This window comes from Pelmatolapia mariae, linkage group LG7 (assembly GCF_036321145.2).
Source record: "Pelmatolapia mariae isolate MD_Pm_ZW linkage group LG7, Pm_UMD_F_2, whole genome shotgun sequence".
NCBI classification, from domain to species: domain Eukaryota; kingdom Metazoa; phylum Chordata; class Actinopteri; order Cichliformes; family Cichlidae; genus Pelmatolapia; species Pelmatolapia mariae.
In genome coordinates this window covers 44,669,028-44,685,132 of record NC_086233.1, presented here as the reverse complement: position 1 = coordinate 44,685,132, position 16,105 = coordinate 44,669,028, and the positions used below count along the sequence as shown (strand labels likewise).

General features: G+C 36.2%; 1 protein-coding gene across 2 annotated transcripts in view; it reads right to left on the bottom strand.

The window, feature by feature from the left end:
* LOC134631178 (catalase) overlaps positions 1 to 16,105 on the bottom strand; it is a 32,008-nt gene that overhangs the window by 15,206 nt on the left and 697 nt on the right. For both annotated transcript variants that reach the window (XM_063479242.1, XM_063479243.1), the window contains exons 2-9: positions 15,575 to 15,746; positions 14,154 to 14,264; positions 11,437 to 11,567; positions 11,018 to 11,122; positions 10,666 to 10,791; positions 10,381 to 10,572; positions 10,050 to 10,202; positions 9,823 to 9,961 (exon numbers count right to left, since the gene is read on the bottom strand). In XM_063479242.1, coding sequence (XP_063335312.1) covers positions 9,823 to 9,961; positions 10,050 to 10,202; positions 10,381 to 10,572; positions 10,666 to 10,791; positions 11,018 to 11,122; positions 11,437 to 11,567; positions 14,154 to 14,264; positions 15,575 to 15,746 — 1,129 coding nt within the window. The remainder of the gene's footprint in view (positions 1 to 9,822; positions 9,962 to 10,049; positions 10,203 to 10,380; positions 10,573 to 10,665; positions 10,792 to 11,017; positions 11,123 to 11,436; positions 11,568 to 14,153; positions 14,265 to 15,574; positions 15,747 to 16,105) is intronic.

Genomic DNA, 16,105 nt, shown 5'->3' with positions numbered 1-16,105 from the left:
CTGCGAAAATGCAGTGTGGATGCTGTAATGCTGAAGCTGTCTGCTAAAAATAGCTGAAAAAGCTGAAAACTTGCAGAAATTGTAAAAACTTTGCAGAAGCAAAGGAACTTTGCTAAAATGTAGTAACTTAGCAGAACTGCAATATCTTAGAGGAAACATCATACTTGGCAGAAATACAATAGCATAGCAGAACTTAGCAGAAATGTAACTTACCAGAAACACGATAACTTCTCAAAAATACAAGAATTTAGGAGAAATAGTATAACATAACAGACAGAATATATTTAGCCAAACATTCTTAAACATTACAGAAATACTATGATTTAGAAAAACAGTACAACATAGCAGAAACGCTGTCATTTACCAGAGACACTGTAATATACCATCAATATTGTAATTTTAAATAAATACTATGTTTTAGCAAAAATACTCCAGTTTAGCACAAATATTATAACATAGCAGAAATACTATTCTATAGCAGAAATGCTATATTTAGATAGAAAAATATAATATTGTAGAAATACTATGATTTAGCAGAAATCCTACAATATAGCTTAAAAACAATGATTTGGAACAGATACTATGATTGAGCAGAATAGTAATAACTTAAGTGAAAATATTGGAAAGTTAGTCAGGACTTCCCTCAAACAAACAGCCATAAATTCCTAACCGTAGGGGCTAAAACGGTCATTCTTAGACCGTTTTGTTCAGACGACATGGGGGAATCTTGAAATGTTGACCATTTAAAATAAAAATATGAAATATTATAGATATATGACATAGATGATTGGCTGGCTGGGAAGCCATGAAGGCAACAATATGCAAATTTGAATGTGCCAGCCCTCATATATGATTGGTTGTCTTAGAAGCCATGAATGCCCCAATATGCACATTTGAATATGCCAGCCCTCAGATATGAGTGGCTGGCTGGGAAGTCAGGAAGGCAATAATATGCAAATTTGAATGTGCCAGCCCTCATATATGATTGGTTGTCTTAGAAGCCATGAATGCCCCAATATGCACATTTGAATGTGCCAGCCCTCAGATATGATTGGCTGGCTGGGAAGTCAGGAAGGCAATAATAAGCAAATTTGAATGTGCAAGCCCTCAGATATGATTGGTTGTCTTAGAAGCCATATACAAAGCAGTAAAACTGTACTATGATTTGGTACAAAAACTATAATTAATAAAAAATACTATATTTTGCAGAAATACACTTTTTTAGCAGAAACACTATAGTTAGCACAAATCTTACGAAATAGCAGAAATAGTATGATTTAGCAGAAATGCTAGATTTAGCACAAATACTGAAAAGCAGCAGAAATGCTATGACTTAGCACAATATTAATAACTTAAATAGAAAAATTGGAAAAGCAAAATGGACAGCTGAACAAATGCTGAACATGCTAAGGGTCCCTCAAATGTAACTGTTAAATGAAAAAAAATCAGCAAAAAAAAGTATAACCGTCACACAATCACAAATATGGACACATATGGAAACACACATGCACAGAGAGACACACACAGGACCAAATTCAGTCAACCAGTCTAAATATATTGAATTTAAATCATACAATAAGATGCTCCCATAAAAAGGCTCTCTCTGTCTGTCACACACACACACACACACACACACACACACACACACACAGCAGCAGCAGCATCAGCATCAGCAAGTGAACAGGGGCTGTTAACAGCATGTTTCTAGGTCAGTCAAACAGCTGTGAGATTCTCAATTTGAATCCACCAATCAGAGAGGCTGTGTGCTTTTTCCCGCCAAAACTGGTGCACCAAGTGCAGGCTTTTACACATGCAGCAAAGAGAGAGACAGGATTTTTGCAGTCTATTTCTCATAGTCAGGACTCCCCTCAAACAAACAGCCATAAATTCCTAACCGTAGGGGCTAAAACGGTCATTCTTAGACCGTTTTGTTCAGACGACATGGGGGAATCTTGAAATGTTGACCATTTAAAATAAAAATATGAAATATTATAGATATATGACATAGATGATTGGCTGGCTGGAAAGCTATGAAGGCCCTAATATGCAAATTTGAATGTGCCAGCCCTCAGATATGATTGGCTGGCTGGGAAGCCATGAAGGCAACAATATGCAAATTTTAATGTGCCAGCCCTCAGATATGATTGGCTTGCTGGGAAGCCATGAAGGCAACAATATGCAAATTTGAATGTGCCAGCCCTCAGATATGATTGGTTGTCTTAGGAACCATGAATGCCCCAATATGCAAATTTGAATGTGCCAGCCCTCAGATGTGATTGGCTAGTTGTGAAGTCGTGCAGGTCCTGATATATAAATTTGAATATTACAGTCCTTACAGAGGATTGACTCCCTGGGGACCTGGCAGAAATATATAGAAATACAATGATTACCCAGAAATACTGCATTTAGTAGAAATACTATGTTTTAGCACAAATACTATAAAATGGCAGAAATACTATAATTAAGCAGAAATACTATATTAAGTACAAATCCTATAAAATAGCAGAAATAGTATGATTTAGCAGAAATGCTATATTTAGCACAAATACTGAAAAGCAGCAGAAATGCTGTGACTTAGCACAATAGTAATAACTTAAATAGAAAAATTGGAAAAGCAAAATGAACAGCTGAGAAAATGCTGAACATGCTAAGGGTCCCTCAAATGTAATTGTTCAATGAAAAAAAAATCAGCAAAAAAAAGTATAACAGTCACACAATCACAAATATGGACACATATGGAAACACACAGAGAGACACACAGGATCAAATTCAGTCAACCAGTCTAAATATATTGAATTTAAATCATACAATAAGATGCTCCTATAAAAACTCTCTCTCGCCCTCTCTTTCTCTCTCTCTCTCTCTCTCTGTCACACACACACACACACACACACACACACACACAGGGAGAGAAAATCAAGTTTCTAGGTCAGCCAAGCAGCCTGGGAGCTGCTAAATTTGAATCCACCAATCAGAGAGGCTGTGTACTTTTTCCCGCCAAAACAGGTGCACACACGCAGCACAGAGACAGGATTTGTGCTGTCTACTTTTCATAGTGAGGACTCCCCTCAAACAAATGGCTATAATTTCCTAACCGTAGGGGCTAGAACAGTCATTCTTACACCGTTTTGTTCAGAAGAGATGGGGGAATCTTACAGTGTTGACAATTTATCATTAAAATATGAATTATTGAAGATATTTGACTTCTAATGCACCATAACTGAGTAGAGGCAAAGCGAAAACTGCCTTGACTTGCCCTCAAACAACGGTTTCTAACTCTAAATCTATTTGGAGTATAGATATCATTCTTTCACCGTAAGAGACAGCAGGCTTTGGTGAACAGTCATGGAAATTTTCAGGTCTCTGTGGAAATCTATCAAAAAGATATGACGAGAGAAAAAAGTGCCTCATTTCCAGAGTTTGAAATCTGAAGAAATCTGAGCGAGGGACAAATTTCCTACCCTCAAACAAACCCAATTCATGGCCAAATGGTAATAGCTGAGAAAAAAATTCTTGAATTGTGAGCGTCAGGAGTGTCTGGAGATATATTGGCACAAGCCTCATGTCTTAACTTTGCTTTGTTCGGGAGATATGACGGTTCGAAAATGCCTCTCATTACAGAAATCAAGCGGTGATTTTAAACGAACTCTCCATTGACTTTCTATGGGGATTTTTGAGACTTTGTGTTGCTCTGAGGAGATTTGCCAAAATTCTATAAATCCCACAACAATGATAGTGACATTTTCTGAAAGCCAGCAAAAATACCTACGTTTTGATGTATAATTTGTGGCGGTTGAGTGAAAATTGAGCAAGTAGCAAGAAGCTGTTCGGACATAAAGAGAAAATTGCGAAAGGTACAGTGGCTCACACAGAACCAACTGCATAGCAACCATAACAACACATGTATTTTGTGAAAAATCACAAAGATGAAACTCAAAACTTAAAGAGGGATAAGATGAAAACAGTAACAGATATGAAAAAGCTGAATCAAACATGAATAGCCCAATAATTTGTGAACATTTTAAAGTTTAAATGGAGTTTCTATGTGAAAGTATAAGGAAGTAGTTAAGTTTCAAAAACAAGCAAGTTTTAGCAGAATTGCGGAAGTTTCCCATTCATTTCAATGGGACAAATTAAAGGAAAAAAACTTGATATTTCAAAAAGTATAATAGTAATAAATACCAAAAGTCATAGCCGGAAAGAGCAGAAATAGCAAAATATTGTGAAATTTGAACGGTGAAAATAGCACAAAAATTGTGGAACTAGTTAAAGGCCAAAAAACGTACGGAAGCAACTTGAAGATGAAGAATAACTAGAAAAATTTGCATTTCCTGCGAAAATGCAGTGTGGATGCCTTAACGCTGAAGCTGTCTGCTGAAAATGACTGAAAACTTTGAAACGCTGCAAAAATTGTATGGCAGTAAAGAAACTGAAAAATTCTGCTGAAAACAGGTGAAAAAACAGAAACCTTTGCTGAAAAGAGGTGGAAAGGCAAAGATTCAGCTTAAAAGGGGTAAAGAAGTTCAAATTTGTACTGAAAAGAGGAGAGGTGAAAAGGTTTCTTCTGAAATTAGCAGAAGATACTGAGATTTGTACTGATAAGAGGTGAAAGACTGAAAATTCTGCTTAAAATAGGTGAATCAGCAGAATTTTTACTGAAAAGAGGTAAAGAAGTACAACATGGCACTGAAAACAGGTGAATCAGCAGAATGTCTGCTAAAAAGAGATTTCTGTTGAAAACACCTGAAAAATCTGGGATTTGTGCTGAAAAGGGGTGAAAAAATTCAAAATTATGCTGAAACGGGGTGAAGAAGAGGTGTTGGGCTGTTGAGAAGAGTTGAATAAGTTGAACTGACAAATGCGATGATATGGCACAAATACTATAATTGGGTACAAATACTATAATTTGGCACAAGTACTATGATTTAGTACAAATACTATGATTTGGCAGAAATACTATGCCTTAGTAGTAATACTATAACATAACAGATAGTGTGATTTTGCAGACATTCTGGTTTTACACAAATACTATAATGTGGCAGAATGACTATGTTTTAGCACAAACACAATGATTTGCTATAAATACTATGATTTGGCACATATACTGTATTCAGCAGAGATACTATAACAAAATAGAGAGTCTACGACTTAGTAGTAATACTATAACATAATAGATATACTATGATTTTGCAGACAGTCTATGTTTTTGCACAACTAGCACAATGTGGCAGAAATACTATGATTTGGCACAAGTACTATGATTTAGTAGAAATACTCTTATTGGCAGAAATACTATGTTTCAGTACAAATACTATGATTTGGCAATAATACTGCGTTTCAGCACAACTACTGAGATTTGATTGAAATACTATGATTTAGAAGAAATACTATGACTTCGTACAAATACTATGTTTTGGTTCGAATACTATGATTTGCAAAAAATGCTATGATTTGGCACAAGTACCATGATTTAGTACAAATACTACGAATTGGCAGAAGTACTGTGACTTAGTAGTAATACTTTAACATAACAGATATACTGTGATTTAACAGACAATATGTTTTTGCACGAATACTACGATTTCGCTCAAATACTATGAAATTGCAGTGATACTATGATTTTGAAGGAATACTATGATTTGGTTGAAAAGCTATGCCTTAGTTGTAATACTATAACATAACAGATATACTGTGATTTTGCAGACATTCTATGTTTTTGCACAAATACTACACTTTGGCAGAATTACTATGTTTGGGCACAAATACTATAATTTGCTATAAATACTATGATTTGGAACATATCAGCGGATATACTATAACAGAAAAGAAATTCTACGACTTAGTAGTAATACTATAACATAACAGAAATTTTAATTGGGCACAAATACCATGATTTGGCAAAACAAATACCATGTTTTGGCACAAATACGATGATATGGCAGAAATACTATGATTGGGTACAAATACTATGATTTGACACAAGTACTAGGACTTAGTACAAATACTATGATTTGGCACAAGTACTATGACTTAGTACAAATACTATGATTTGGCACAAATACTATGATTTCCCAGAATTACTATGATTGAGCAGAAGTACTAAGATGTAGTAGAAGTACTTTGATTTAGCAGAAATACTATTATGGAGGAGTAATACTTTAACATGGGAGAAATATTGATACACACACACATACACAGAGCCTAAAGGGAACAGTGGCTGTTAAGAGTCTGGGCTTGGTATATCTAGGTCAGCTAAATTGGCTGCACCTGCTGTAATCAGCACTTACACACAATTTAGCACAACTACTGAGATTTGGGTGAAATACTATGATTTAGAAGAAATACTATGACTTCGCCCAAATACAGTGTTTTGGTTCAAATAATATGATTTGCAAAAAATACTATGATTTGGCACAAGTACCATGATTTAGTACAAATACTACGATTTCGCTGAAATACTATGAAATTGCAGTAATACTATGATTTTGAAGGAATACTATGATTTGGTAGAAATACTATGCATTAGTAGTAATACTATAACATAGCAGATAAAATGTGATTTCGCAGACATAGTATGTTTTTGCACAAATACTACGATGTCGCTCAAATACTATGAAATTGCAGTAATACTATGATTTTGAAGGAATACTATGATTTGGTAGAAATACTATGCCTTAGTAGTAATACTACAACATAACAGATATACTGTGATTTTGCAGACATAGTGTGTTTTTGCACAAATACTACGATTTTGCTCAAATACTATGAAATTGCAGTAATACTATGATTTTGAAGGAATACTATGATTTGGTAGAAATACTATGCCTTAGTAGTAATACTATAACATAACAGATATACTGTGATTTTGCAGACATAGTGTGTTTTTGCACAAATACTACGATTTTGCTCAAATACTATGAAATTGCAGTAATACTATGATTTTGAAGGAATACTATGATTTGGTAGAAATACTATGCCTAAGTAGTAATACTATAACATAGCAGATATAATGTGATTTCTGCAGACATAGTATGTTTTTGCACGAATACTATGATTTCGCTCAAATACTATGAAATTGAAGTAATACTATGATTTTGAAGGAATACTATGATTTGGTAGAAATACTATGTCTAAGTAGTAATACTATAACATAGCAGATATGATCTGATTTCTGCAGACATAGTATGTTTTTGCACGAATACTATGATTTCGCTCAAATACTATGAAATTGCAGTAATACTATGATTTTGAAGGAATACTATGATTTGGTAGAAATACCATGCCTTAGTACTAGTAAGTTTGTTTTTGCACAAATACTACAATTTGGCAGAAATACTATGTTTGGGCACAAATACCATGATTTGCTATAAATGCTATGATTTGGCACATATACTATAATCACCAGATATAATATAACATAACAGAAAGTCTACGACTTAGTAGTAATACTATAACATAACAGAAATTTTAATTGGGCACAAATAACATGATTTGGCACAAATACCATGATTTGGCAAAAAAATACCATGATTTGGCACAAATACGATGATATGGCAGAAATACTATGATTGGGTACAAATACCTTGATTTGGCACAAGTACTATGACTTAGTACAAATACTATGATTTGGCACAAATACTCTGATTTAGCAGAAATACTATGTTTTAACATAAATAATATCTTTTGACAGAAATTTCTGCTAAAAGGTACTATTTCTGCTTTTTAGCAGAAATTCAGTAATTTTGCATAAATACTATGATTTGGGATAAATACTATGATTTGGCAGATATACTGTATTCAGCAAATGTACTATAACATAACAGACATTCCTCCACTTAGTAGTAATACTATAACATAAAATAAATATTATGGTTTTGCCCCAAAACCATGATTTGGCACAGACACCATGATTTTTCAAAAATACTATGATTTATCAGAAATACTATGATTGAGCAGAAATACTATGATTGAGCAGAAGTACTAAGATGTAGTAGAAGTAATAATATTATGGAGGAGTAATACTTTAACTTGGGAGAAATATTGATACACACACACATACACAGAGCCTAACTAGGTCAGCTAAATTGGCTGCACCTGCTGTAATCAGGCCTTACACACACAGACACAGAGAAGTATGAGTCTTCTTCAGTGTATTTCTCACATTCAGGACTCCCCTCGAACAAATGGCCATAATTTCCTAACCGTAGGGGCTAGAACACTCATTCTGACACCGTTTTGTTCAGAAGAGATGGGGGAATCTGCAGGTCTTTATAATTCAGAGATAAAATATAAATTATTGAAGATATATGACTTGTAATACACTGTAACTGAGTAGAGGCAAAGCAAAACTGCCTTGACTTGCCCTCAAACAACGTTTTGTAACTCTAAATCTATATGGAGCATCAAAATGATTCTTTCACCGTAAGAAACAGCAGGCTTTGGTGAACAGTCATGGGAATTTTCAGGTCTCTGTGGAAATCCATCAAAAAGATCTGACGAGAGAAAAAAGTTGCTCATTTCCAGAGTTTGAAATCTGAAGAGATCTGAGCAAGCCATGAATTTCCTACCCTCAAACAAATGTAATTCATGGCCAAACGGTAATAGGTGAGAAGAAAATTCTTGAATTGTGAGCATCAGGGGTGTCTGAAGATATATTGGCACAAGCGTCATGTCTCAACTTTGTTTCATTAAGGAGATATGACGATTTGAAAATGCCTCTCATTACAGAAATCCAGCGCTGATTTTGAACAAACTCTCCATTGACTCTCTATGGAGACTTTTACAGACTTTGTGTTGCTCTGAGGAGATTTGCCAAAATTCTGTAACTCCCACAGCAATAATAGTGACAATTTCTGAAAGCCAGCAAAAATACCTACGTTTTGATGTATAATTTGTGGGGGTTGAGTGGAAAGTGAGTGAGTAGCAAGAAGTTGTTCAGACATGAAGAGAAAATTCAGAAATTTCCACTGTCCACTCTGAGTTAATTGCATAGCAACCATAACAACGAATGTATTTTCTGAAAAATCACAATTTTGCAACTGAAAACTTAAAGAGGTATAAAATTTAAACGGTAGAAGATCTGAAAAAGCTGAATCATACAGGAATAGCCCAATAATCTGAGAACATTTTAAAGTTTGAATGGAGTTTCTAGGTGAAAGTATGAGGAAGTAGTTAAGTTTCAAAAACCAGCAAGTTTTAGCAGAATTGCGGAAGTTTTCCATTCATTTCAATGGGATAAAAAAAAAGGAAAAAAGTGTAATATTTTAAAAAGCATAATAGTAATAAACACCAAAAGTCATAGCCGGCATTAGCAGAAAGAGCAGAACAGTTTAGAGTTTGAACTGAGAAAATCGGCTGAAAACTGAGGGAGTAGTTAAGTGCCAAAAAGTGTACGGAAGCAACTAGTAAATAGTGGAATAAAGAATAAAGAGAAACAGGAACTCAATAGTGTGGAAGCCCTTGAGGGCATCCACACAATAATAAAGAATAAAGAGAAACAGGAACTCAATAGTGTGGATGCTTAACAGCATCCACACAATAAAGAGAAACAGGAACTCAATAGTGTGGATGCTTAACAGCATCCACACAATTATTTTATATAATAAGGGTGTTTTTGGATGACTAAGATTTGTTAAAACACCATCACTGATCGTCTACTTCAAAGGTGATATGCACTTGTGTATATGTAACATGTATAATAACAGTTAAAAATAACGGTTAAGAACTCAGTATAAATAAACTGTAACACTACCTGGATTAAAATTACACGATTACTCAAGATTCATTTCTGAGCCACAGGTACCAGACCTGATCACGTCTCACCTTGGTTGTCATGCATGCACATCGGACCATCACGCTGGTAGTTGGCCACACGAGCCCTGAAGGGGCAGTTGACAGGGATCTGCAGGTAGTTTGCCCCCAGCCGGTGACGATGCGTGTCCGGGTAGGAGAAGAGGCGACCCTAGACAAAGAACATGGAGGACAGAGCTCAATACCAACCTAGCTTTTCTTCATTCCCCCCTAGCTTGTCAAATCTGCCATAATGTCACCTGCAGCATCTTGTCAGGGCTGGGCTCGATGCCTGGTGGCATGTTGCTTGGGTCAAAGGCCAGCTGCTCCACCTCTGCAAAGTAGTTGACTGGGTTCCTGTTCAGAACCAGTTTGCCCACAGGGATCAGTGGGTATTCTTTATGTGACCAAACCTGCACCGCGAATAAAATTTACAAATCACAAAAGTCATTTGTGATTTTCAAATGAGCACGTCATTATTTAGAGACATCCTCTGATAATATGGACGTTTTTGGAAAACAAGTTACCAAGTCACTGCACATTTATGTCACGTATTACTCAGATGTTTTCTGTTGTGCAGAACTGCAGTACCTTTGTAAGATCAAACGGGTTGAACCGGAACTTCTCAGCCTGCTCAAAGGTCATGACCTGGATGTAAAAGGTCCAGGATGGGTAGTTTCCATTAGCAATAGCATTGAACAGGTCTGCAATTCCATAATCTGGGTTGGCGGCTGCCAGGCGGTCTGCCTCTTCCACCGTCAAATTCTTTATTCCTTGATCAGTCTACAAAATTAATTTAAAAAAAAAAAAAAAAAAAAAAGTCAGAGATGGCAGAAGACACAACATAACAGCTAATAAACCTGACCTCAGGCAGACCTTATAGTGGAATTTGCAGTAGACACGTTCACCATCGGCATTGACCAGTTTGAAGGTGTGAGAGCCGTAGCCATTCATGTGACGGTGGCCATCAGGCAAACCTCGATCACTGAACAAGAAAGACACCTGCACAGGAGACAAGAGAAGACACAAGACAATGAAAACAACTACAAGAGTTTCTGTGCCAATCACTGTCGATGATGACTACAAGTATAAAGACAGCGAGCAACAGTGCACAGAAAGACTCAATTACTTGAAAATATTCTTTATCCTAAATGTGTATTTTAGAAACACCTCAGGTGAAATGACATAATATACTAGACTTTTCAGTATCAGGCTCAGCAGCATCTACCTGATGCAGACTCTCGGGCCTCAAACTCCAGAAGTCCCACACCATGTCAGGGTCTTTCATGTGGGTTTGGGGATTGCGCTTCTGGGAATGGATGAAGGATGGGAACTGCACGAGATTAAATGTGGGATATCAATATAAGACAATGTACACTTGACCGATATTAGCACAAGTGTTGTGAGGAATGTGTCTCTCGTCTTAATCATCTTACATTAGGAATAATAAGCTTGGTTTATTTCATACCCCTTCAGGTTAGATATTTAATGTTAAAAAAAAGAGACAAAATTGAAAAAGCATCCACACTTAACTATTTCCATGTTAGAAAAAAAATGTACTGCTGTAATACTGCAACTGATGCAAATTTTATACAAATCTGTAACATTACGGTCTGCCCAGACAGATGTGTCCCTACACCCACTCACCAGCATGGCATCCCTGATGAAGAAAATGGGGGTATTGTTGCCCGTCAGGTCCCAGTTGCCATCTTCAGTGTAAAACTTGACTGCAAAACCTCGAGGGTCACGCACAGTGTCTGCAGACCCAGACTCTCCAGCTGGGAAAATAAAAAAGTTAAATTGATATTTCACCGACAAATCATGAATTAGTATCATTATCTACTAACTTAGTCTAAAAGACAATGTCCAGCATCTACAGCATACAAATCGACTGAAAGTTCACCGTTAATGTCCTTTCTAATGTCACCCAAGTCGAGATATTAAGAGCACCACTTGCCAACACAGGGCCAGCCTGCTTATAGGTAGTGCTGGGCGATATGACGATATATATCGTGTGGACGATAGAAAAGTGTCTATCGTGCCATTTGTCTTCTATCGTTTCTAACCCGAATTTTATAAATTATTACATAAAATATATCATTAACCCTTTACAACCGGTCGGAGCAGGCACATTCCGTTTTACCTAACTATTTTTAAATCCCTGTAGAACTGGAACCACGTAAGGTAGCGCAATAATTGTTTTTGCATATGAAACCGGAGGAGTTGTACTTGCATCTTATTCCATTAGCTTGCCCTTGGTCACGGTTTTCTTCCACATATAGCTTTGCAAAAATTGCATAAAAAGCACTTCCAGCAACAAAAACATAATATTCCAGAAACAGGCTTTGCAGATCCGATCAGCTGTTCATAACACTTCCTACGTTGGAATATAAGTCAGCACGAACTATCGCATGTCCGCCATTACCTGTCCGAAACCGGAAGTGACGTCATTTCGTGGAAAATTTAGTTTTTTACCTTTAAAGCCTATGTTGGTGTTTTTAAAAGTCATGTTTGACTTTATGCTTTTCTGTATCGTTTCTGGGATGCTTAGAAGTCAAATTACACTGTTGGAAATAGTTTATTTTGATGCACATGCTGTTTTTTTTTTTTTGCAAATTTGCATTATAATATTTATTTTCATTTTTCCTGTAGTATATTAAAATTAGTGTATCTCAAACATAAAACTATGAAGACACTCAAAATATATTTCTTGTGGTTGGAAACTATTTTGTGCAACTTTTTTGTATTTACAGTTTTGAGGGATCAGCCTCTTAAATTTCTCTAACTAGAAATATATCTAAAAAACAAAACAAAAACGATTTTCAATTTTTTTGTAGTTTATTGCACTTTTGTTTTGCAATTTATGTAGTTTCTATGGACGTAATGCATACATATTATTAAAATTTGGGCTATAACGGTTGTATTGATGTATAGCAACTTGAAATGCTCCCACAAATGGCACTACAGCATGTAAAATGTAAAGATAAGCTCTGGCGGACTTGGTTCTATGGTAGGTCTTAAAGGGTTAAATAGCCTGTGGCAAATATATTAGTGTCGTCTTCTCACTATACATACTCTGAACTTTATGCAAGAGAAAATAAAGTCTAAAAAAATGATATTTTTCGCAAAGAAACTCTGTCTTGTGGTTTTGCAACATGGTGCTGCTTTACGTGCACCCGGATTTGCGACATGCTTTACGGTAACTCAAAACAAAGACTGCACCCTCTCCACTCGCTGTTTACAGACTGCATACTTTCCAGATGACCACAGGTCAGGTGGTATATCGTGATATATATCGTTATCGTGATATAATATAATTCATATTGTGATAAATATTTTTTCCATATCGCCCAGCACTACTTATAGGTATCAATCCTTTACCAAATACTCACTTTTACTCACACTTTCCATTTTCAAGGGATGGTTTATGACTCATAAAAGCACCAGAATGTCTAATACAGTCACACTTTCATGAAACACTCAATATAATGTTTTAATTGTCCATATTATTCTCCTATGACAGCATTTCAAAACTGTTTAGCTCACATGCATTTTCGCCCCATATTTTCACAAGCTCGTTATCTGTCTTCAGCAGACATGAACATGTTGTGAGAAGATTAAGGCTTCATATAATCGAGGGGGTAATTTAGTTTTTTTTTTTATATATTCCTGTCAGTTAAAATATAAAAAATAAACAGGATGTTTTTAAGTCTAGTCCAAGTTCTGAGGCAAACTCCATCCTATGCAAAATTCAAAATAATAAGTGCAAATTATTATTATTATTTAAAAAAATATATATGAAATATGCTAAAGGCAGATGGGAAGAAGAAAAAAAAAAAAAAAAAAAAAAAAAAAAAACCACACATACACACACACACACACACACACACACACACACACACACACACACACACACACACACACAACTGGTTTGCTATCCTCGTGGGGACATCCCATTGACATAATGCTTTCCCTAGCCCCTTACCCTAACCCTAACCATTAAAAATGAATGCCTAACCCTAACCCTTACCCTAAACCTAACCATAACCTAATTGTAACCCTGACAGTAAAACCGCATTTTGAGTGTGAAAATTGCTTTCAACCCCGAGGGGACCTGGATTTTGGTCCCCACGGTGCAGAAAGTCCCCACCAGGATAGTAAAAGTCAGATTTTGGTCCCCACCAGGATAGTACGAACCCGCACACACGCGCACACGCGCACACGCACACACGCACACACGCACACACGCACACACGCACACACGCACGCACACACGCACACACCAAAAAAGACGGCCCCCCCAATAAGCAAATCTGTAACCATTAACAAGGCGAACCTATGAAATCCTTTATGGTCGTACTTACCCACAGTGGAGAAGCGGATAGCAATTGGTGTAGTCTTGCCGACATGCTCAAACACTTTGGCTTTGCAGTAGCGAGTGATGTCATGAGTGACCTCAAAGTAGCCAAACGCCCCTGAATAATGGAGAAAAAAATAAAAATAAAGACAGTTTTTAAAAGACATGTCTGCTAATATTAGCTTCACAAATTTCGAGTTCTAGTTTTTACTGCATTTATCATGGGAACAAATCTAACACTCTTGAAAGTAGGCCAACAAATAACTTGTTCAATGTCTGTCCAAAGTCTGAAACCCTGATCTGTAAAGCCTGAAAAGATTAACAATTGTTCAGAGTTAATCCACAAATAAGCAGGATCCACATTTCCTTTTATACTTCTTTTTTGGTTGTCTTGTTTAACTTTGGAATTTAATGCAGTCATTTGTAGCCATCTGCCTGCACCAGAATACAATTCTTGACTAAATTTGCACATCAATTTGAACACTTTCCAATGTTAAGGATCAGGCCACTGCTTTATCTCAGAAATAAGTGCACCACATGCCTGCTGTTAAGACCTTTTAAACATGGGCAGTCTTTAGTGCCAGGTGCTGAATATGTACCTTAGTAACTCTGTATCTGTGGCATTCTAGTGCATGTTAAATGGCCAGTGTTGAGAATATACTGCATAGTGTACAAAATGTTGTCACCAACATATTGAAAAGTTGTCCTATCCATTAAACTTTATCATTTTGAATAACGCATTGTCGATGTCTAGAGCTCAAGCTATGATTTACCTACTACTTCAGGCATTAGAACTAAGAAATGATTCATGTCTGAAGACTTTATAAATATAGAGCTAATCCCACGGTGAGTCATTTTAACATTGTATTTGTGGACTGTTACACCTGATGTAGGTGGAAATAACCAAAAGGCACAAGACTAATAATATTGTGTAACAAAAAGCATGGCTGCTACAAAAACAATGATGTCAGAAATTACACAAACATTTTGAATGATGTTGACCATAGATAATGAATAAATTAATTGAAGCCTTTAATTTTTTTTACTGCCAGCAGGACTTAAAAGAGTGTTACTTACCAAAACTGTGTGCGAGAAACATTGAGGGGCTCAAAATGAAATAGATATAGTGGGACACTATTTCTGGCCATACTGCTTAGCCCTAAGTGTTGGCATAAAATTTCTAGCCATCCTATTGACCTGAATGGCAGCAATGTTTACGTTTGGCTTTCTTTACTTAATTACAAATATTCCTTTAAGGACGCAAAGCGTTTTTGTTAGCCTGTTAGTCAGTGAATACAAATAACAATTATTTTTTTAACCTTTTCTTACACACGACCAGCAGTAGTTTGTGTGCACTTTTGCACTGCTATAACAAAGGGACAGCAAATCAGATAAAAAGAGCATCATGATTACAGCATAATGCCTTACCTGCCCCTTTGGCATGAACCACTCTCTCTGGGATTCGTTCACGGTCAAAGTGGGCCATCTCATCTGTGAAGACTACATCTTGAACCAGCAGCGGTCCTCTTGGTCCTGCAGTCTGCAAGTTCAATTTGTCTCCCACTGGATGGCCACCGCCTGTGGTCAGCACATCTGGTTTCTGATAACAGACGGATAATAATTTAAAAAAAAAACAACCCAACAACGACAACAAAAAACCCCCACAAAAAACAGAAAGCATTAACTATATCTTGATGTAAGACTATAAAAAAAACTAATGCAATACAGCTGGTCTTTCTTTAATGAAATTTTAACCTTATGATTACAATGAAGAAACAAAATCAGTGCCAAATACTAAGTTGCTTAATATATTAATCAATGAAATCATCTTCAGTGTTTGAAATTCCTCCTGCATGAGCCTTAGACAATGAGTTAGTATAACAGTTTAAATGAATGCCCTTAAAACTGGCACTTTTGAAAGCAAGTATCTATGAAACTAACAAAGATATTGACAATGTT